This window comes from Vigna unguiculata, chromosome 7 (assembly GCF_004118075.2).
Source record: "Vigna unguiculata cultivar IT97K-499-35 chromosome 7, ASM411807v1, whole genome shotgun sequence".
In the NCBI taxonomy this organism is placed as follows: Eukaryota; Viridiplantae; Streptophyta; class Magnoliopsida; order Fabales; family Fabaceae; genus Vigna; species Vigna unguiculata.
Window position 1 is genome coordinate 23,055,254 of NC_040285.1, and position 24,233 is coordinate 23,079,486.

The window sequence follows — 24,233 nt, forward strand, 5'->3', positions numbered from 1 at the left end:
AGAGTTAGTATCGAGTGGTATGCAACCCATTTAGGGATGTCAAAAATTTGTGTTCGTAGACCTATGGATAAAATTTCGTAACGGATAGTTAGTATTTACAAATATTTATTATTCATGGGTAGCGAGTATTTTAATACCTGCTTATAAACGGGTCAGATGTAGTATCAAACTACCCGCACCCACGAGTGCCCGTTATCCGAAAAAAAATAAAAATAAATTTAATTTGTATTTTATTAAGTTAAATTTAATTCAAATTATATTTTATTAGGTTAAATTTAATTAAAATTAAAATTTAATTTATATTTAACTTAACTTAATTTAATTTAATTTATATTATTTTTATAATTTTATTTTAAAAAATTATAAGATATATATCCTTTTTAAATATTTGTGAGTATGCAAGTATCTACGAGTATCCACGGGTTTTAAAAAAAATTTGTAGATATTTTTTAAATGAGTACCCGACAGATAAACTGGTGGGTAGCGGGTGAATATATTTTTTGCGAGTCGGGTTGCGAGTAAGTATTATCCATGCCCGACCCGACCCGTTGTCATCCCTAAGCCTACCTAATCAAGATCACACATTTATTAATTATTGTAAATATTCAAGTTATTATCAATATGAATAAAATTTTTATCAAGTATATGAATTTTTGTGAGTAGAGATTTCAAGATCACACGTTTATTAATTATTGTAAATGTTCAAGTTATTATCATGATGAATAAATTTTTTATCAAGTATATGAAGTTTTGTGAGAAGAGATTTATTAATTAGAATAGATTAATCGAATATGGGTAATCAATTTTAATTTGTTTATAGATTTTTTTCTTATGAGGCAAGCATAACTAGAGATGGCAAATAAACTCGTCCCCGTGGGTATTGCCCGAACTTGTTCCCGTTTTGACGGGGAATACCCGCATTGACTGGGTATGGGTATGGGTATGGGGAATCCCCGATTTTTTCAATTGGGTATGGGGATGGGGATGGGGATGGGGATGAATATATCCCCGCCATAATATTCGTCCCCGCCATATTTCTATCCTCGTTTAAATTATTAAAATATTCACAATTAATTAAGTAACCCTATATATTCTTTTTATTTCTTCTAAATATTTGGTTTGTCATGAAACTCATTCGCATCTCCAATATATTTTTTATCTTATCATAATCTTTATGTAATTATGTTAAAATGATGTATGTCAATTAAAAAAAAAATTATGTCTAACATTTGAATATTTCTATTATTTTTTAACATTTTTATTTATTGTATATTTTCCTTTCACATGAGAATGTTTAATACTTTTAATTTAAGTGTTTAATAGCATAAACATTTCATTTACTTGGTAATATAAATTTTTTTTTACTTATTATTATTAATTTTTATTTCATTTCAATAACTCTTTTATTTCGTTAAAACAATTTTTGTTATTTCTCAACCATTGAGTATATATGTTGATATTTGAAAAGTTTTCTTAGATCTCTAAGATATTTTTTGTCTTATTATACCCTTAATTATACATTTGTTTTTCTTTGTGCAGTTCTTTCCAATAGTCTCCAAATTGTTTATAAGACACACATTTGTTAATTTGTTAATTTTTTAATATTTTTATTTTTGTTTATTTTCATCATGTAGAATACTATTTCAATAATTTTTATCTAATTATTTTTTATTTTCTAACTCATGACAATCATACTTTAAGTTTTTCACTATAATTGTATAAATAATTTTTATTTACTACAATATAAAAATTTAATGTAATTGTCATGAATATTTTTTTTATCACCATCCAACATATATTGGAGTTTAAAAGATACAATATCTATGATAAAATTTTATTATGTTTATTATTTGTTCTTTGTGTCATTTTTTTTATCAACCATTGAGTATATATGTTGATATTTGAAAAGTTTTCTTAGATCTTTAAGATATTTTTCATCTTATCATACCCTTAATTATATATTTGTTTTCTTTTGTGTGATTCCTTCCAATAGTCTCCAAATTGTTTATAAGACACACATTTGTTAATTTTTTAATATTTTTTTATTTTATTTTCATCATGTAGAATACTATTTCGATAAATTTTATCTAATTATTTTTTATTTTCTAACTCATTACAATCATACTTTAAGTTTTTCACTATAATTGTATAAATAATTTTTATTTACTACAATATTAAAATTTAATGTAATTGTCATGAATATTTTTTATCACTATCCAACATATATTGGAGTTTAAAAGATACAAGATCTATGATAAAATTTTATTATGTTTATTATTTGTTCTTTGCGTCATTTCTTTATCAACCATTGAGTATATATGTTGATATTTGAAAAATTTTCTTAGATCTCTAAGATATTTTTCATCTTATCATACCCTTAATTATATATTTGTTTCTTTTTGTGTGATTCCTTCCAATAGTCTCCAAATTGTTTATAAGACACACATTTGATAATTTCTTAATATTTTTATTTTTTGTTTATTTTCATCATGTAGAATACTATTTTGATAAATTTTATCTAATTATTTTTTATTTTTTAACTCATTACAATCATACTTTAATTTTTTCAATATAATTGTATAAATAATTTTTATTTACTATAATATAAAAATTTAATGTAATTGCCATGAATATTTTTTTACCACCATCCAACATATATTGTGGTTCAAAAGATACAAGATCTATGTTAAAATTTTATTATTATGTTTATTATTTGTTCTTTGCATCATTTTGATCAAGTGATGTATTATAACTTTTATTAGTGTATAAAATATAGATTCATTATAATTTAAAAAATTGAAGTAAACAAACATTTACAATATATTTTAATTTAAATATTTTTTTCCTTTTATATTTTTTTTAAAATATTTTTTCCTTTTATAGTTTTTTAAAAAAATATTTTTAAAGTTTATCAACTAGGTTTCATTAATGTTTGCAAATTTAATAAATGTTTGTGTTCTCATTAAATTTTATTTGGTATTCTCATCTAAAATGTAAACAATTATAATTTATTTCAAAGTATTTGATATCAAAGAAACAACCATACTCCTAATATTGAATATTTGATAATATTATATTTCCTTTACCGTAATTTTTATTATTTTATAAAAATTAGTTAAAATTAATATTAAAGTAGTAAGTAAACGGGTACGGGTATGGGTACGAGATTATACCCCTTACCCGGTGGGGATGGGGATGGGACAAAAGTTTGATACCCGTTGGGTTTGGGTATGGGGGTGGGGATGAATTTGTTTTTACGGGTATGGGTATGGGATAGTGAAACCCGTCCCCGCCCCGCCCCGTTGCCATCCCTAAGCATAACAAAGAGAAAATTTTAGCATACATTTGGCCAACATGATGGTTGAAAGGTTGCCAAACTAATCATATTATTGTAGATCATACAATTAAGTGATCTCAATCTTCGATCACAACTTAAAGTTGCAGGTCGAAGGATTGATGATCTTAATCACTCAATCACAATTTAGAGTTGTAAATCCGGTGATCTCAATCATAACTTCAAGTTGTAGATCGAACGATCGACGATCTTAATTATCCGATCACAACACAAGATGATGATCGAATGATCAATGATCTTAATTTTCCGATCACAATATAAGTTGATGATTGAACTAACGACTTAATTATTCCATCACAACACAAGTTGTTGATCGAATTTTTGACGATTTTAAACGATTGTTCATGATACAACTCGATGACCCAATTCGTACTTATTCATGTGGTAGTAATATACATTTAATGAGAAAATTATAACATCACTGTTAAGACATTTAAATTACATTTTAATGATCCTAAAGGAGTATCTATTAATAAACATCATGAATATAGACAATAAAAGGGAAATATTGATATTAGAATAATTCTTTAAATAAGGGTGACAATGAAAAAATATGAAAGAAGAGAATGCTCTAACTTACCCGTTTCCATACTTCTTGTGACATCCTAATTAGTAGATAATTCTAATAAATAAAGTATCAAAAAATTATAATAAAATAGAGCAATGACAGAAGCATATCAGAATTAACCTTTTACAGTTATCCAGAATATAAACACAAGTATCATAGGCACAAAAATAAGTCCATAAACATAATTTAAACCTAGAATAGTTTGGCCAAAAGGATTGTTCACAAAGTAAGGAATTTAAAATAAAACAGTTCCAAAAGGGTGCTCAAAGAGCTATAAAAATAAAGCCTAGTCTAAATAGCCGCATCTCCACCATCCTCACGATCACTAGGAGCCTCCACATCTACTCATATCAACATTGGTGATCATCACAAAAAGGAAAACTAAATAGAACACAAACACAAAGAGAAATGGTAAGCTAGTGAAAATAATTTTGATATATATAAGCAAGCAGATTACGAGCATGCAATTCATTGAGCACACATAAAGCATGTAATACCATATAGTAATTATCCACACACAAGGTTAGTCCATGATTATCTAGGGTCATTATCCTGCCAAAGACTAGGACCTCCTGCTACTCTCACCACATCAACCAGTTTACTCTATGTGAGTTTGACTGATTCATTTGAGTGCCAAGATAAATCTTACTTGAATCCTTATTTCATTACATACATTACAAAAATAAGTAGGCGAGATTACTCTCGCTTAGGCGAAAGTTCCTCGCTCAAGCGACAACTCAAGACAGAGAGTAGGGATGAGTTTATGCTATTCTCACATACAGTGGCGGAGCATTAGTGTAGCAAGGAGGGGCCATGGCCCCCCCAATATTTTTTATTTTTTTTTAAAACTATATATATTATTTTGAAATTTTTAAAAATTTTGAAATTAAAATTATAGATAGTATATTTTAAAAATTGATAGAAATTAAATTATCTCTTTTTATTTCTTTTATAAAATACAACATTTAATGTTAATAAATAATAAAACATAAAATCAAATTTAATAAAAAATAAAAATATTTAGGTTTAATTACTCTTTTGGTCTCTGTTTTCGTCTAAAAATATCAAATTTCGACTAAAAAATTGGAACTAAATTGAGACTAAAAAAACTGGAGGGCTAACTTGACATTTTAGAAACACTAACCAAGTAATTAAATCAAACATTTATTAAGATATTTTTTAATTTTTTTCTGACATTGCCTTCTTATTTTTTACAAAATTGTACTTATCTCTTATTCTCATTTTTTTTTGAAGAAGAAATGAAGTCAAACAGATAGTCATTATTTTTGCTCTCATTTCTTATTTGTTTCCTTCATTTCTCGAAGAAAAAAAAATGTAAGTCTTTCTTGTTTGACTTGATGATGAAATATTAGTTTAATAATTATTAAAATTATTTTTTATCTCATGAGCCTTTTGTATACTCATTTTTTATGATTATAGAAGCAAAAAACAATGTATTATGTGTTTTTTATAATCGATTTTTAATTGTGACTTGATTATAATATATTTTTCTTCTAATAATTATGTCTTCCAATCTTTTATTAGATTATGGTAAATTATTTTTTAATATATTAAAAAAAATTATATCGATGAACAATAAGATAATAGATTCATTTTGTAAAAGTTATAAAAGGCTCATGAGATAAAAAAACTATATGTGAAAAATGAAAACAAGATAAATTATACTTCTTCATTGTTTTATAGAAGCGTAATTCTTTGAAGTATTATACTAATGATCCAATCAAATGATCAAATCATTATATTACTTTGGTCCCTCCAGAACTCTTGGTCAAGATCCACCACTGCTCACATAGGCAAGAGCTTCTCGTTTGGGCGAAAAACCACTCGCTTAGGCGAGTATAGGAGAAAACCACCTGCGCTCACACATGCAAAGCCAAAAAGCAGTGCAGAAACAATCTACAGTCCAATGCAAACATCAATCCAGCAACAAAAAACACATGCATGGGTTAAAACAAGTAAATCATCTAAAAAAAAATTATAAACCCTAGCTTTTCTTACCTCGACTAAAGTTAACACAGCAACAAAAAAAAACCCAGCCCCAACGGAAAGGTACTACATCTCCAGAAACAACTACAGAGTTGAAAAACAAGGCACGTGAAGAGAGAGTGAATCTCCATACAAGAATCGAAGTGGAACTATAGCTCCAGAATAGAAAAACGAAAAGGAAACAAATGTTGGGGATTGACTTACGTGGAGGAAGGAACGTTCCGCTAGCTCGGAGGAGGATCTCTCAAGAGCCCTAGCTCAACTCCTATTTCAGAAAGGGAAGAAAAGAGTGTGAACTATTTTGGTTGAGAAGACAGAATGAAAAGTATGTTAACAACTAAAAGAGGTCCTGAAAAAAATAAGTAGGTTGCACTACAACATTTTGTAGTTTAGACCACACTAAATTAGACAACGACTAAATAAATGTGGCCTAAACATATAATAAACAACATTTTTATAAATGTTGTATAAATATTATGAAAGTCCATGATTATATAACTGTTGCTTTAAACTATGTGGGCAAAACAAGTAAAAATGTGGTCTAAAAATATAAGTTAGGTCTAAGATCAACTTGAAAAACTGTTGTCAATTGTGAGGATTTTAAGGAACAGTTTTAAAAGTGTTGTTGTACTAAAAACCGTTGTCTATTATCTATAGTTACACTCACCTATACCACATCTAAAAAATTGTGGTCTAATCTTTAGACCATGATTTTTATAATTTACATCACATATTCATATGATTGTCTAAAATGATTTTTGTTGTAGTGTTGACATTGGACTCTCTAATAAAGTGAGACCCAAACCCAAAGATTTTATAAACAGAACCAAGTTTTACGATTCTTAACTAGAACAATTTATATTCTTTATTTATGGCATGTCCTTCTTTTATATATATATATATATATATATATATATATATATATATATATATATATATATATTTATTGTAACATATGTATATAATGAACTTTGACTTCTGCTCAACTTTAGGTGTCGATGCAATCATTTTTAGTAATTTTGCATCGTCCGAAGAATTTGTGATGGTTTAAGAAGTGGTTCTAGGTTGTTGCTCGGTAGAAGAAGTTTCCTTGTTATTGTGTGTAATTAATAGCGTTTAACTTGATAGGTTATATATATTTCATATAGGTTATGGTCATGGCATAGTTATGGTCATTGAGAGATTGTGGTTCTATATGGTTATATGACATTAGTCTTACACATATAAGATCTTAGACACCACTTTTACACCAAAACCTTAAGGCAATGTTGTTATGAGTCTTTATTCTTATATAGTGTTTAACTTTGTCTTTTCTATCCAATGTGAGACTTTTTGACTCACACTTGGACTATTCCCAACATAACTCTTTGTGCATTATTTGTTTTGTCTGTTTGGACGATCATCATACGTTGTTGTTGTCGTTGGTGTTGTCTAACGAAAAGTGAGGTTGCCAACCCATACAGAAAGATGCTTCAACCTTATTACCAGGCTTCTAATGCTCTGTTTTCCACAATCCTTTTTGCATATGCAATCATAATCATTTTCCAAGCAAACAAAACACAATCATTTTTATGTACTATAAATTTACGTCACTTTGCTTCACATTTAAGAAAAAATGGTGAGCCCGTTATACAAATGAAGGAGTAATAAATCATTTGTAATTGCAAAAACATGCGCTCTCAGTTTCGTATGCTATTTAGAATCTGGGATACATGTTTTGGATGTAAATAATACAAGTTATGCAAAGTAGCGTTCACTTAAATATGAAATCATCATGTTTATACATTTGACTTCATCCAAAGCAGAATCAAACATTTACCTAATATATTATACTCTTTTAAATTTAATTTTGATGCACATTTAACTGACAAAATTCAAGATATCTTTTTAATTGATATTTTATACTTTTTAATATATTCCTATGAGTACAAGTATGAAAATCGAGAAAATTCAGAATATTTATCAGTTCCATAATGTTAACTTTCACTATACCCAACTATAAAAAAAAAAATCCAAATCTATTGGACTGAAGTAAATATATTTTAACTAAATTGTATTATGATGGGTCTGGTTGATTGGGCAATGGGCCGGGTATACCCAGGACCAGAGAGCTTTTTTTCGTTATTGTTAGTTAAATTTTATTGTTTTCTAGTGCAGCATTTAATTAGTTGTGGAATTGTACCAATTTTCCTGTTTATATAGTTTCAGTAGAAGGCTTGAGATGTTATGAGTAGGGTCGTTAAAAGTAGCTACCGATTTGGCTCGGTATAGTTTATGGGCTAACTTCACTAATATATTTTTTTCACTTAATTTCATCCAATCTTAGGTCAATAAGTCAACGACTTATTTTTTATTTAATTAAAATTTTAAAGAATTATAATTTTTGTGTGAAATAATCATATTAACATGTCTCACTTTTTATAACATATATGTAATTATTACAAATAAATATCCATACAAGTACATAATAGGATATATCACTTTAAAATTGACAATTCTAATCAAACTACCACAATATATATACACGTTGTAGATGGTGTTCGCTGAATGTTTTTACTAATTGGTCTAAACGAGAATTTAACATTTTATTTACCCCACAAATATCAAACCACCTCTCTAGTACTTAACATAATTAGATAGAAGATCATGCTTAGTAATATATCAGTATATCCTAAAATAAATAGATCAATTAGGACTCCATCTATATGAACATTGAACAAGGCTAAAAAAAATTATTTCTTTTTCAACATTGTTTTTGAAGTTTCATATAACGTGAATCGTAAGTTATATGAGCGTGCTCATCAAGTCAAACCTATGATGAGATCTATTTGTAAGAGGTTTTCTTTTAATCCTTTTTTCTGAAATCTAACTAAAACTTAGGAATGTCAAAAATATTCGTACCCGCAGATATCCGCGGATAAAACCCGTCATGGATAGGAAATGAATATTAAAAATGGATATCCGCTACCCGCGGGTACGGGTATTTTTTATACCCGCATGTTAACGGGGCGGGTACGGATATCATAGTATCCGTACCCGTGGATACCCGTACCCGCTAAACTTTAATTCACACAAATATCCTTATATATATATATATATATATATATATATATATATATATATATATATATATATTAGTAAAAAACATTCTGATCTAATATTTTCTAAGCTGTACATTTTATCTTTTTTTGTCTCCATTCTTTCGGCTTCAAATATTGGTACGTTGTCTTCTTCCAAGTACATCCCTTAACATTCTTCTCTTACCCTTCTTTGAAATTGGGCATATACATCAAACCCTATATAGACAATGACGTTTATGGTATGCTTGTTGTCAAATGATGGAATCAAAATAAGAATACTTGACACGTGACATTTGGGGTTTATTATTTGATTATTTTTCAAGAATCAATCGGAGAAAGTGAACTTGTTGATCAAAACACTAATTAAATAATTTCCATTGTGTTGAACCGTCATTCTATATTTATTTTTATAATTATTTGGACTTATAGGACTTGAGTTTGTTTGAACTTTATTTAAAATTTATGACAGTGGTGTATTTTATTTTATTTGAATTTATGATTAAATATTTATTTTTTAAATAATTTTGTAAATACCCGCGGGTACCCGTGGATACCCGCGGATATAAAAGAAATAGACGGGTACCCGCATAATGGATACCCGACAAATATGGGTATAGGTACGGGGCAAATATTTATCTAGCGGGTAAGGTACGGGGGATCTACTACCCGTACCCTACCTGCCCCGTTGACATCCCTACTAAAACCTATTAAAATTTTGTGAAGCTTGAATTTTATGAGAGTCTCGGAGTCAGCATATACTGTGCAAAAAAAAAAAAAGTGCAAAAATGGAAAGGATATTAATCTCCTCAAACACATACATCCTCTACAGTGACACATCTTTAGTAAATATTTTGACACAAAATATACTATAATTAAAATAAAATATTTGGTATATATATTAAAAATTTGCAAGGATATTAGTGTTGGAAAGATATTAGTTTTGAAAGGAAATAAACAGAGCTAGTTTCAACAGTAAGATCTAAAATGATTTTGAATCCAGTTTTATAAAACAAAGTGGTCTAGTTTTAAAATTGAACTTTCTTTTTTCTGATTCTACGAAATGCATAGCCTAATTATTTCTTTTCTTTTATTTTTGTAAAAGCCAAATCATGTCCACCCCCAATGTGTCTTTGTCCTTCTTTACTAATCATGTTTAATTTGAATAGTTAAACCCTATAATTAACTGCATACACATATCTTTTTTAAAAATTTATCTTGTTGATTTCTACAAGATTCTTTTCAAATCATTATCGCAAACCAGGCCATGCCATGTAAAAAACTTCTATATTATTTATTCACAAATTACCTTACACATAATATATTTGTTAACTTTTATAATAATTTTTTATCGATTCAGTATGTAAATATTTTCTACCAGTAGAACATAGAATTAATTTCATTATCTACTAAAAAATATTCTGTTTAATAAACAGTTACAAATTAGTTTCTTCAACTCTTTTTGTATCTGCAAAGTTCAATCTAAGAAAAGAGCAAAGAGAAATGAATGTTAGAAGAACTTTAATTCCTTTCCATATATTAACTCTACATTGATGTGAACAAAATTACAACCCTGAGCTTTGTATGTAACACGATTTGATTGGGTAGCAAGGTATCCTGTCACAGAATACATAACGGCGTAAAGGCACCACAACATTTTTTCACTGATTAACTATGCTAAAAAACAAAAACAGTTTTAACAAGTACGAGAGTTTGATTTCGATAATCTATTTAACCATCTCTGCAAATTTTGACTAGATCATCGAAATGAAACTACAACCGAAACTAAAGAGTTAAAAAAAGTGGAGACAAAAGTTAGGACTAGAAAGTCCTGAGGAACAACCAATGAGTGTGTTTTCTGTCAATGTTCTTCTCCTTAATGGTGTCCAAAGTAGGTTTCCACCCTTTTCCCGACAACTGCCGATTCAAATACTCCGGCCTGGCTTCTAGAATTTCCGGCAGAAGCTCCGAAAACTGACACCTCTCTTCGTTCTTCTCTCTTTCCTCTTCCTTTCTCCCCGGTTCCACAATTGTAGTGTTCTGGCACAAACGCGTAAGCCAAGGAACAAACTTTGAGGACCCCACAAGAGACTTTGAATGCAGAGCAGAATTAAGGATGAAGAGAATGCGTCGGGTTTCTTCCCCGCTTAACCCAACGGGCTTCCCTCGCTTCACGGGAATCATCAGATACGCCTTGTTTGTTTCTAACTTGTTATCAGCCGGCAATGGCGTCGGCCGTTTCTGGTTCACCGCCGAATGCAACTCAACCACCACCTGTTCCGGGTGCTCCAGCATCAGCTCCGCCACCGTCACCGATTGCTCAATTTCATGCACGGAACCGTCCCACCACACGATTTTGCCCCTGCCATCTGAGGGACGAAGTGAGACTTGGTTCCCCATCTCTCACAATCACAATCACAATCTATTGAGTTTAAGTAAAAGGAGTTTGGGTTTGGATTGCATTATATTGGGGTTTGAAAACCTACGTCAAGGGCACGTTTGGTAAAGGAATTGATGTTTGTTAAACCGCTACATCCTGTGACGCACATAATGGTGAACTTGGTTGTTCTCGTTTAGATGAGTATTGGCCTTTGTGTCTGTTACAATGTCACTTCCAAATTTGACTTGGGGTATAACATGTCTGCCACATTTATCCTTATTTCTAGCCGGGGATGACGATTTTGATTGAGGTAAAACTTAAAACTTAAACTGCTGAATATGTTGTAATCAATATGAAAACTCTTTTTAATAAGATAATAAATTGTTTAATATTAGTTTTTCCCGAAATGTTAAGTGTGAAAATATAATAAGGTGGTTTGGTTGTACTGTTAGGGACGTGGTACTGAATTAAAATGAAGTTTTGGTTGCTTGCATGTGGTGTAATTGGAACCTTGTAAGGTTTCTCTGTGGAAGGGTAACGATGGTCAACACAAAATGTACATGTATTTTGTAGCATTAATGAATGGGTAGTCTGTGATGTACGCTATCATTAATATGATGAAGCATCAACGACCAGAATTATGACTAATTGGTTTGGTCGTGAGCTTGACCTGCAGTGGAAGGAACCATGGATAATGTGGCATGATTCAAGGCGAACTTTTCTAGTAACTTAGCCTCGGAAATTGCAATAATAGATACCAGTTAGATGAGAAAAGAGTCAACATTACGGTCATTTTATGATTTCATTGTTAAGGAAGAATAAAGATTTACAAATGCAATTGGGTGTGGATGTTAGTTCATACAATTACGTAAAAAACATTCATAATGAACTTCGTCTGCTTATATATTATGATTTTGGTTTATGTAACAGTACTTTATGTTCTATATTAACACTTTTTATTATTGTCACTTAAAATAAAATATAAAAATTTGGTTAAATTTTAATTTCATATAAAATTTGAATGAAACTAAACTAATATTTTGAAGTTTAATTGGAGTTATTTCATGTGGTTTTCCCTGACATGAATTTGTTACCTTTTGTAAATAATTGCAACGTATTTTTACTGAAAAACTAAATATGTTGTAATAGAAATTATCCAATAAAAATGTTGTAAATTATTTTATAATTATTATCAAAATCATAATTTTAAATTTTTCCTGAGAGATAAATTACATAATCTTATAATTAAAAATTATAATATAAACTTATCAATGTATTTTGATAAATATAAATGTCATAAGCAAAATACATTCAGGTGGTAAGTCTTAAATATGTTTAATAATTGCTAATTAACTATCGTCATATGATATTATATTTAAATGCTAGGTTTGATTCGATTCTTAATGTTATCATATTACTTCTCAATTTTACCGCTTTTAGACATCAAAAAGTAATTTAATTCAGCTAAAAGTCCTGTACATCAAATAGCGTAAAAACGTTAAAATAAATTACAGTTCACTCAATACAAATTTACAGTAAATACGGCTTTCATTTATAGGAATTACACGACTCTTGTTCAGTCGTTAGTTTCTCTTTAAATTACGATGTCGTATAGACGAGAATGTTTATTAAAAATTTTATTAATTTTTATTTGTGTGAGCAATAACATATGTAGCATTCAACGTTGTTAGAATTGGTTGGAAGAGTGTGGTCGGCGGAAGTCCAGTTTTAATTGCAGCCGTTTAAACTGATTGCTCCAATCAAATGACGTCATAAATATTTCGTTAAATTAGGAACACGAAATTAAAATATATGAATATTAAATATAAAAAAGTGTTAAACAATGAAATGATTAGTTGGTTTAAACAGTTAATATGTGGGTCACAGTGCTTCGCTGATTGTCAATCTAACTGTATCTAATGCCCAATTCATAATTACATTTGTTACGGCACTCACACTATGCTTTTATTTTTCTATTTCTTTTTTTTAATGAAATGGGGTCCATTTTTTATGATCATCATTCTATTGTTTTAAATAAGTTACCAATAGTTAGTCTTTGTTATTGCCACTTTACCTAAATTTTATTTTATTTTCTAAAGTATTCAAATAAATTAAATTTAAATTTATTTTATTTTATTTTTTGATTGAGTTTTTTTTTAATTGTCATTGAATAAAAAAGTGGTTGTGAAATATTTATTTTGATCAATCTTGGTTAATGATATAAAATTAATCGACATTAACCGAAACGTAATTCTCCTATTATTGGTTAATAATTTCCTAATTAACATTGATTGTGAAATATCACTGATTAACTTTATGTAAAAAAAAATTAAATTAATATTAATTAAAAAAATCTTAATTAAAATCAATTCAAAATAATTTTAATTTACATATATGAAAAACTGATATGTTTGGGATTAACGGCTGAAAATTAATATTTATATTGATTAAGGAAATATAACTAAGAATGATTGTAAAATAATTAGGACTTAACGTTAACAATAAACCCATCTTAATTATATCAAATAAAAAATAAATATAATTAATTTTAGTCTAAAAGTAATTTTTATTGCTATTTAAAAAAATTATGTTGAGATTATAACTCTGAAATAGTAATTAAGCCAACAATACCCCTCTCCTCTCTCTCTCTCTCTCTCTCTCTCTCTCTCTCTCTCTCTCCTCTCTCTCTCTCTCTCTCTCTCTCTCTCTCTCTCTCTCTCTCTCTCTCTCTCTCTCTCTCTCTCTCTCTCTCTCTCTTCTCTCTCTCTCTCTCTCTCTCTCTCTCTCTCTCTCTCTCTCTCTCTCTCTCTCTCTCTCTCTCTCTCTCTCTCTCTCTCTCTCTCTCTCTCTCTCTTCTCTCTCTCTCTCTCTCTCTCTCTCTCTCTCTCTCTCTCTCTCTCTCTCTCTCTCTCTCTCTCTCTCTCTCTCTCTCTCTCTCTCTCTCTCTCTCTCTCTCTCTCTCTCTCTCTCTCTCTCTCTCTCTCTCTCTCTCTCTCTCTCTCTCTCTCTCTCTCTCTCTCTCTCTCTCTCTCTCTCTCTCTCCTCTCTCTCTCTCTCTCTCTCTCCTCTCTCTCTCCTCCTCTCTCCTCTCTCTCCTCTCTCTCTCTCTCTCTCTCTCTCTCTCTCTCTCTCTCTCTCAATCAAATTAATATCTGAAGAGAAAATATAAAAAGGAGAATCATGATTTTAGGATTAAAGAAAACTAGCATGAGACCTGCGTACGCACGGGTCGTGTTTTTGTTTTTAAAAATTTTTGTTTAGAAAACGGATTTAATATTATTATCAATAAATCAATAATTTCATTTAAAAGTTATAGATGTTTATTTTTGAATTTTAAAATATTCAAACAACAAATTCATCTAACGATTATGAAATTATACATTTACGTATAATTAATTATTGATATATATTATGTGTTCTATGTTATATGTTTTTGAGTAATTTGGAATAAATTATTTGTCATGATATAGATTGTTATTTTGTTTGGATTACGAAATCTCAGTTTAATTTTTTTAGAAATTTAATTACAGTATGTTGTTTGTGCTAATAAGTTTAGAGTTTTGGTGAACATTAAAGAGTAAAAAACAGGTGTTAATTTATTTGTTTTGGATTTTCTTGTTAGATTTAAAAGTTATTTTTTAAAAAGAAATTAATATTTATATTTACATGGTTATAAAAAATATGTAATAATTATATTCTTTAAATAAATATAATTTTGAAATAATTTTCTACAATTAATTACAGTTATATATTAGTGTTGTTATATTTGTAATATTATTCTCTTATTCAATTATTTATTTGACAATTGATTTGAATTTAAGATCAATGTTGGTGAATTGTTTTATTTTTTTGTGTTTTCGTTTCTTGTTTAAACCTAGCAGTAGATTATTAAAGTGGTATGGTAAACGTTTTTACTACTAATTTAATATATCTCTCAGAATACGAAAAGATGGCGGGAAAACCAACTTATTACATGTCTTGTCGTGGGGATATTTTTTTTGCACGTTGATTGGTTTGGTCAGGGGATTTTATTTCGTTCAGTCGTAACGTTTAGTGGCTTTAAATGGTAAGTTGGATCAGTGTGCGTGTGTTTGGTCAGAAAGAAGAAAGAAGCCATCATCCCTGTGTTTGGTCAGAAAAGAAGAAAGAATCCATTATCCCTGTCGCAGTTGCAGCAGCATCCAAACGTTAAAATGTCTTCATCAAAGGCCATCAGCTTCACAAACTTTTACCAAAACTCAGTGACTGTCATGGAGCCCGCAGAGGTTGGTGCATTATTTTGTTCGTTTATTTAAAGTTTCGTTTTTTGGATATGAAAACCTAGGTTCTGGCGTAAAGTTAATCTTTTTTTGTACGATGGTGTTGTGGTTGAAGTATTTGTAGAAATTTGTGTTGAAAGTTTTCATTTTTATGAATGCTACTGCTTTCGTGTATGTTAGGAATGTCTGGACTTCGAAGTTGGTTTTTATGACCAATGGGGTAAAATGCTACTGCTGAGGACCAACTTCTTTAGCGATCCGAAAGGAAATACCATAAATATAGAGTTTGAGGAGGGTCTTTTGGGTCAGAGACAGTTTCGTGGTGTCCAGAGCATTTGGTCTTTTTATAACGTCAACGATGTTTATTATGTGTGTACTGTTTACTGTGGAGACCGATTTTTTCGTATAAGGCTTTTTGATCTGGACTGGAATGAGTTTGACTACCCTGGTACAACAAGGACTTCTCTTGGATGTAACCCTTTGTCTTCAATAAGGTTTTTCCAAGCGTTTAGGGTGCAGTTTATCCCAGCGACGGTATGCTATATTAATCCATTGTTATTACATTTACAGTTGCATTTGTATGGCATTGATTCTAATATAGTTCATGTCTTGATTGTTGTCTTAGATGTTGATTAATGTCCCAGATTACTTTCAAATATTCTGTCGGGATAAACTTGCGTTTCATTACGCGATCAAGTTGTATGATCCCCTGTCAAAGATGTTTGAAATATATGTCGATACAGATGAGAATTTGAGGATGGTCCTGTTTGGTTTTAGTAGGTACATTCCATATTATGGGTTGACTGGTCCGTGTTACTTACATTTAAACTATGTAGGAAACAATGTATTTCTTCATAGGATATTCTCGGCTGAAGGAGTAGAAATGGATTATAACAGAAATTCGGGCAGTGCTGCAAACACCCAAGTTCCAGTTGCTGCTCCTAATTTTGAGAAAGAATTAAGCAATTATGATGTTAAAGCATCTTCTTTGGTAAGACAGATATATATAATCCTGCTTTCATACATGAACTCCTATCTATGATGCATTAACATGTTTTTTCGAATGTAGTATCTGGATTCCAAATTTGCAAAAGAATGCTTGATCAAGGGTCGCAAGAGCTACAAATTGACGAATGACCAAGCTCAATTCTGGGACTGTAAGATACGTTGGACGGCCAGAAGTTCGTATGAGTGTTACTTAACCTGTGGTTGGAAGAAGTTTTGCAAAGAAAACGGATTGGCTGCTGGTGATCGGATAAGATTTGTTGTGGAGGATGAAGAAAAGGGCGTAATCCACATATTGAAGAATTAGGTTACTGTAATGCTTTGAATATTTTGTCTGTCAAAGTATTACGTACATCCTACAAACACTTAGTTTAAGTTTCGTTTTTATGAATTTTGGAATATATAGTTTAAGTTTATGTTACATATTTAGTATATAAACATTAATGTATTTTGGAATGTTGATATAAAACTGCTTATTTATATTGACTATTATACTGACTATATCTACTTAATGATAAATATGTACACGTCTCTTACCATTATTATACCAAGTTTCAGCTTTCGTTATCTTCATATTTTGATTAAGTTTAAAATTTAAATTAATATAAATTGAAATTAGCGAAAACTTTGAGTAAATGTAAAGTGTTATTACCAAATATGAAATTATTTGTTAATTAATAAAAGTATATTTAAACCTTAGTATTCTTATTGGTAATATCATTTTATAAATAACATTATTTACTTTTATAACTGCTACTCATAAATAACATAAATAACAATATAACTCTTACTCTAATATTACGTTAATAAAAAAACAAAATAATGTCTATATTTGTTTCTATATAATATTACTTATTTATGTTAAAAAAGTCAATTTTATAAATAAATTTAATGTCCATAATTTGATGTATTTGATATAGTATGGATAGTTGTTAATAAAAGAAAACGGATGTTCATTTGCATCAGCATATTTGATTAATAATGTCAGATATCTGGGAGGTGCGTTTGATAATTAAGGTAGTGTGTTTAGTTAAATATTCAGTATTACTTGGGCTGCTCGTATAACGTTGCAAGGTCTTGTTGGGGTTCAAAACATGATTAAACTGACAATTGTGGGAGGTTAACTACATATTTAAGGTGGTGTGTCAAGTAAGAGATTCAATATGAATTGGGCTAATTATATGGGTGCAAGACAATATTATAAGGAATTGCTATATGAACCTAGCAGTTATTTAACAGTATTATCTGCGCATATAATTAATTCTTGTTTTCTTGTTGGTCAATGGCAGCTTGCATATTTAATGCACTATGGCCAATACGAATTTACCATAATGTAATTGTCAGTTCAAACATGATAAATGCAAGGGATAACATCAAAGTACCACATATTCATTTATTACTGCAAGTCATTATGGCAAAAAACTTATACATTACGCCAACACATCATATTTAAGAATATCAGTTAAGCATTCTTACTCTGTAACTACTCCACATATGCATGGCTAGCCAAAAAAAGATCAGGTATGTAATCGTTCATTACACATTGTTGAAAACTTCTTTAAAAACTACATTTGTGGTAGCAGTCAAAGGCTTATTGTCGGTGTCATGGATTAAAATCTTTAATCCAGACTTGCTTTTAACTCTGGAAGCTGCAACATATAACTGACCATGACTGAAAACTGGTGTAGGCAGATACAATCCAACACAATCTAAAGACTGACCTTGAGATTTGTTTATGGTCATAGCATAAGATAGCATGATTGGGAATTGTCTTCTAATCATCTTGAATGGCCATGGTGACTGAGATGGAGACATAGACATACGCGGGATGTAAACTTCTGTTCCTTTGTTTTTCCCAGTTATAATTTTTGCACTAATTACATGCTTTGCTAGTCTGGTAACTACTAATCTACTTCCATTACAGAGACCTTCAGATTGATCTAAATTTCTCAAAAGCATTATTGGTGTGCCAACTTTGAGTTTTATACTATGATTTGGTAATCCCGATGTTCTCAATGAATTTAAAAATTCTGGTGTAATACCGTCATATACATCAACGTCCATGGTATCTGATGTATCAATACAGTCTGCGCTGAGGTACTCTTTAACTTCACCTAAATTTGATCAATAACAGTTGTTAGACTTATATAATATGACACATGTATGAAAAAATGATAAGTATGAGTTAAGCATCACCTGGAATAGAATCCAGAATAGATTTATTGATTTCATCCACTGTCTCAATTCGACTGGCTAGAATAGCTCGTGATATCAAAAACATCTCATCATTGAATTTTTGGTGTAGTTGTGGATAAGTGCTATTGATTATAGCTTGGATAGGGTCTTTGAAGTTTTTGATTAGAAATTCTGGAGGGATTTCTATATCTACTAAGCCATCATTAGGTTCATTCAGTGAACCATCACCAATTTTTATTATCCACGAAGAAAACTCTTCAATTTCAGCAACAGTAGAGCTGTGCAATCCCTGCTGTAACAGTCGCATGTTTTTGGTCAAGTTTAGAATCTGGCAATGCTCCCAAAGATAGGATGAGTTGATTGTTGCATGAACAATATCAGACCTGCTTCCTCGAGGGATAACAGGAAGAATTTGTCTAAAATCCCCTCCAAATACTATTACTTTGCCACCAAAAACGAAATCTGATTTGTTGTGTTCTTTCATGATATCTTTTAAAGTTCGATCTAGTGCCTCAAAACAAAACTTGTGTGCCATTGGTGCTTCATCCCAAATTATGAGGTTTGCCAATTTCATCAAATCTGATAGTTCACTACCTTTTGTAATGTTGCAGACAGAGTGTTCAAGTGTTGGAACTGGAATTTTAAATTTTGAATGAGCTGTTCTACCTCCAGGCAATAACAAAGACGCTATACCACTTGATGCAACTGTTAGAACTATTTTTCCTTCAGAACGAAGAGCAGAAGATAATGTATTCCACATAAATGTTTTTCCAGTTCCTCCATATCCATATAAAAAGAACATGCCCCCTTTTTCATCATGCACAGCATTTATAATCTTTTGGAAAATATGTCTTTGTTCATCTGCATATCAATTATAATTTAGATAAATAGCAATGACTTGTGTTGCAAAAATATTAGGAATAAAAACTTACCTGTCATACTGCTAAAATTTGTTTCAAAGATACGTAGTTCATCATCTTTGTTATAATCAAGTTCAGCATACACTAATCGGTTCCCACAGTAATTTACTGCAAAATCATTAGGATAAGGCATGGAGGGAAATTCCTTTAATGATCTCCTATTGTTCTGTAAAAGCTTCTCAATTTCAATCAAAGTTAAATTTTTCAGTAGTTCAAAATTCAGGTTGAGGGCTGCAACAAATAACATGAGTTAACATAGTTTCATATCCAAAATTGACATTAATATTGTTAAAAACTATTTCACCTGGATTTCGTGCAATAATTCTTTCATTATATAGAATTCCATCAGAAAGCATTTCCCATGTTTTCTTCCAAACTTCGTCAGGTTTGTTGATACTATTTGACATGAGCATAGTTACGAATAATCTCCTCAAGAAGTTTCCAGATCCCCATTCATTGGCTTCCTTGATAGCTTCGATGTATTCTCTATCATCTGCCAAAAATCCAGAAGCTTCACATGCTTCTCTAAATGTAGGATAAGTTATGCTTTCAACAGTTCGCAAATCTATGTAGGATATTGGACCTTTAACAATTGTTAGCATCCTTCTTAGGTAGAAAAGTTCACCAGTTGCAGGGGGAACCCAAATAAGTCTTCCAATGGTATTTCCTTTTTTCCTTGGTTTCCAACACCTTTGATTCTTATTATACACATACTTAGTAACAAATTGTGGATATGTTAGTTCCCTTGCATCTGAATATTTCTTGTTGCACTCCATCCAACTGGTGAACATGGACTCCCTAACTGTCGGTTTTGCCATGATATCATCAATGTCATCATCATCCTTGAAGTACACAGATTGCTCGCCTGGTAGATGAAAAAACAATCGTTCAACAGCTGGATTTCTTCCATGAATTGGAAATGAAAATATTCTCTAACATGCTTCGCATGGAGAAATATATCTACAATCAATATATTGTTTGATTTCATCCCTTGGAATATCAGTTGAAAAACCTTGGTTCTCATTAGAAACAATGGCAGCAGTAATTCTATCATAACCCTTATTGATGTACTTAAATAAGTACTTGATTGAATTAAAACGGTTGCACCATTCTACATTGACATGAGCCTGATATTTGACTAATATTGTAGATTGTAAGGAACCACAAATCGATTGTCTAGTGCAATATCATTCTTCACAATGCTAACACCATTGTTTGTTCTGCGATAATGAGGAAAACCATCTTCTGAAATTGTTGTAGTATCTTCAAATTTCTTTGGATAAAATCGAGAACATGATCCATTTTTCATGCATGGAGATGATATCTTAGACATTCCACATGGGCCGTGAATCATATGTTCTTTTACGCAGTTATACAATTCTGTATCTTCTTTGGCACATGGTATTTCAGCTGAGATTACTTTGTCAATATCCATGGCTGTCGGGTACTTGCTTGATGGATGCAAAAATAACAACAAATGAGCATGTGACAAACCACGTTTCTGGAATTCAATACTATACATGTCTGCAATCATACATCAGTTACATGATTAGAATAATCAATTAAATGAAACAAATAAATAGTAAGTATATGAAGTATACAGACATGCTATGACCCTTCCCAATATGTTCTTCTTTGTTAAATCTGACAATAGTTGGTCAAATTTGATTCTGAAAACTCTTGCAATGATATCTGGCCTATCTGAAGGACTTAATTTTAAAGGGTTCAATATTCTGCAAATCTCTGGCCATTTTGGATTGCAAGTAAAAGTTACAAAAAGATCTGGGAATCCTACATGACCACATATTGTCATCCCATCAAAATATAATTGATCCATAAATCTCCTACCACCGACAAAGCTAGATGGAAGCACAAAACGTTTTCCTTTTTGTGAAGCTTCTGTGTAGCTCTCATTGGTTGGTTGGCAGAGGTTACTATATTTGTCAACCCTCAGCTTGGACTGATTGTTTCTGATGAATGATAGTCTTTCAGACTCAATCATTGTATATCCATCTACAACAAATTGTTGGAACAATCTTCTCGATCTAAGAATGGTCATTGGCTCACATTGTCGGGTTTGAATTCTGAAACAAAACCATTCCCTAATTGTTAAGCGGTTACGTTTGAGTGCCAAAGAATCACGATGACTAATATCATGCCTATATCCATCTTCACCATAGGGAAACAGCAGCGGATACTGATATCCCAAGTAGCTTGTGTGCAACTCGTTTATTCTTTGTAATTTTCCTGTTCTGCTTTCCATAATAATATCCCTAGGAGATGCAGTGTCAACATCTTCTACTATTAATGCAGCAACCTCTGAAACGGTGGGGATGTTGTATATACGTCCATCGTTATGCCTATCAGCAATAAGTTTCAATTTAAGATCATGACATGGCTGCTCCGCATATTTGTCCCTTGCCATACGAAAAGATTTAGCATGGACATTGTACTTATCTAGCATGTTTGTTAATGTTCTAACAATTTCAGCATCAATATCATTGTTGTTCCTACATTCATATATGGCAATTGAATGAGCATATCAATACAAACATGCTACATAATATAATAACAATTGTTTAGACGAATGAATTGTACCTTAGAGATTGAATTCTGTTGTGTATCTCGTTTTCAGTATCATAAATATATAATTGAGCAAACTTTGGCTGTTGTCCAATTGGTGGAAGAAGACTACCATTTCTATGGCATGATTGTCCTTGGATTCTCAAATTTGGTGGACCACCTCCATTGTTGTATTTATTGTCAATTTTTGCTCCAGGTGATGTAAATGCAAACATCATGTTGTATGTTCTAATATTCTTCTGATAAGTTCTGCTCTGTTTTGAATCTGATTGAAATAAAAGTTCACTTAGCTCATCCGGGGGTTTTTTCAACATTGGCAATTCAACTTTTCCATTTGAGCAACATAGCTGAAAGTTCGGATTAATCATATGATGAGATTTGCCAATGCGTTCTTGATACCACATATATGCATTGCAATGCTGACAAACATATATCGGATCTCCTATATCTGCATACAATTTGGAAATTAATATAATTATTAGTTGAAGTTCTCATATATCATAACAACTATGTTGATAAAAAACTTCGTAGATTACTTATCTTGCATTAGTCTCCATGCTTTGATGGTTCCTATCATCTACTTCATCAATGACTGCGTAATTAATTATGATCAACATATCAGTAATAATGATGAACTGTTAATTTCATTTCAAAATAAAATTACCTTCTACTGTTTGACCAAGCGATTCAGACTCATCTGAATATGATTCTACTTCATGAACATCTTCCAATACAAAAGATTGACTTGGTATATTCCCTTGATTTATGTTAGTCACATTATTCACAGTGCCTTCAAACTTGTGAAGCAAACTTTGAGGCTTCTTTCGTGAGCCTGTAACATTTCTTTGAACATTCCTGAATCTAATATCAGAAGATCCAACTTGTGATTCCATATGAAACGTATCTTGATTAACATAATAAGTTGTTACATCTGCTAATGGGGTACAATCTGGCATTTTGTTTTCAACGCGCTTCTGATTTTTGTATGTAGCTTTCATCCTCTTCTCCTGCATTATGAGTTTTCTTTTTATTCTTGCTCTTGAACTGCAGATACTATTTTCATCGGCCATCATTCTACATTAAACACAACACAGAATGATAAATATTTGGGAAATAACAACATTTGCATAATATATAAAGGTTATACTTGAAGATCATAGAAAAACTTCTACACAAAATTTTGAAAACATTACAGATATAGTTCATAATACTGGTTTGTGAACAGATAAATGAAACAATTCCAATTAATGAATAATAATAGTAAGCTCTGCTTTAACCATTTAGAACAGACTTGATTTATCAATTCTCATCTACTTAACAATTAAAGGTTGTCTTAACATAATGTAATCTAAAGATTTTCGTAGTTGCATGATGCTGAATACATGACTCGTAAAATTTTTACCGCCAAAATGAGCACCACTATAAAGTCATGTCAATGCGAAGCATGATTTGGGGTTCTTAAATGCAAGTCTTTTCATCCTAATGTGTCTAATCTGCCAGCTTTATACAATTACATTTCATTATATTATATATAATATTGTACATGCACATTGCTCTTACACATTGCTTGTAGCGCAGGAAACAATTATCAAATGTACTGCTTTAATAGAATACAATATCGTACCATCAACATTAACTATTGCACGTTTTTGGCTTTAATAAATGCGGGTTTGATGATTGCTTGAATGAATTATGATATCCTACTGCTCTATAAACTTCAACGTATCTTTATTAAATGCATGTCTAATCAATCCAGATAATATGTTATAAAAAATATATGAAAATGTTAAACTGAATGCATAGGTTCGAATGTAACAAAATGAAGATATATCAACGCGTATCATGGTAGTATACTTAAAGAAATATTAATAACACGTTGTGAT

The 24,233-nt window shown here is 30.7% G+C and overlaps 1 protein-coding gene and 1 pseudogene across 1 annotated transcript; both read right to left on the reverse strand.

Annotated features, from left to right (window-relative positions):
- Positions 1 to 10,521: 10,521 nt before the first annotated feature.
- On the reverse strand, positions 10,522 to 11,779 carry LOC114192283. Its single transcript, XM_028081961.1, has one exon. The coding sequence runs from the start codon at positions 11,405 to 11,407 to the stop codon at positions 10,829 to 10,831; it is 579 nt and encodes a 192-aa protein (XP_027937762.1). The 5' UTR covers positions 11,408 to 11,779; the 3' UTR covers positions 10,522 to 10,828.
- A 6,408-nt stretch (positions 11,780 to 18,187) lies between these two features.
- Positions 18,188 to 23,363, reverse strand: LOC114191312 (annotated as a pseudogene).
- Between the last annotated feature and the right edge of the window lie 870 nt (positions 23,364 to 24,233).

Excerpts from the sequence above, each read along its gene's own strand:
- LOC114192283 (XM_028081961.1), bottom strand. The coding sequence starts at position 11,407 with ATGGGGAACCAAGTCTCACTTCGTCCCTCAGATGGCAGGGGCAAAATC.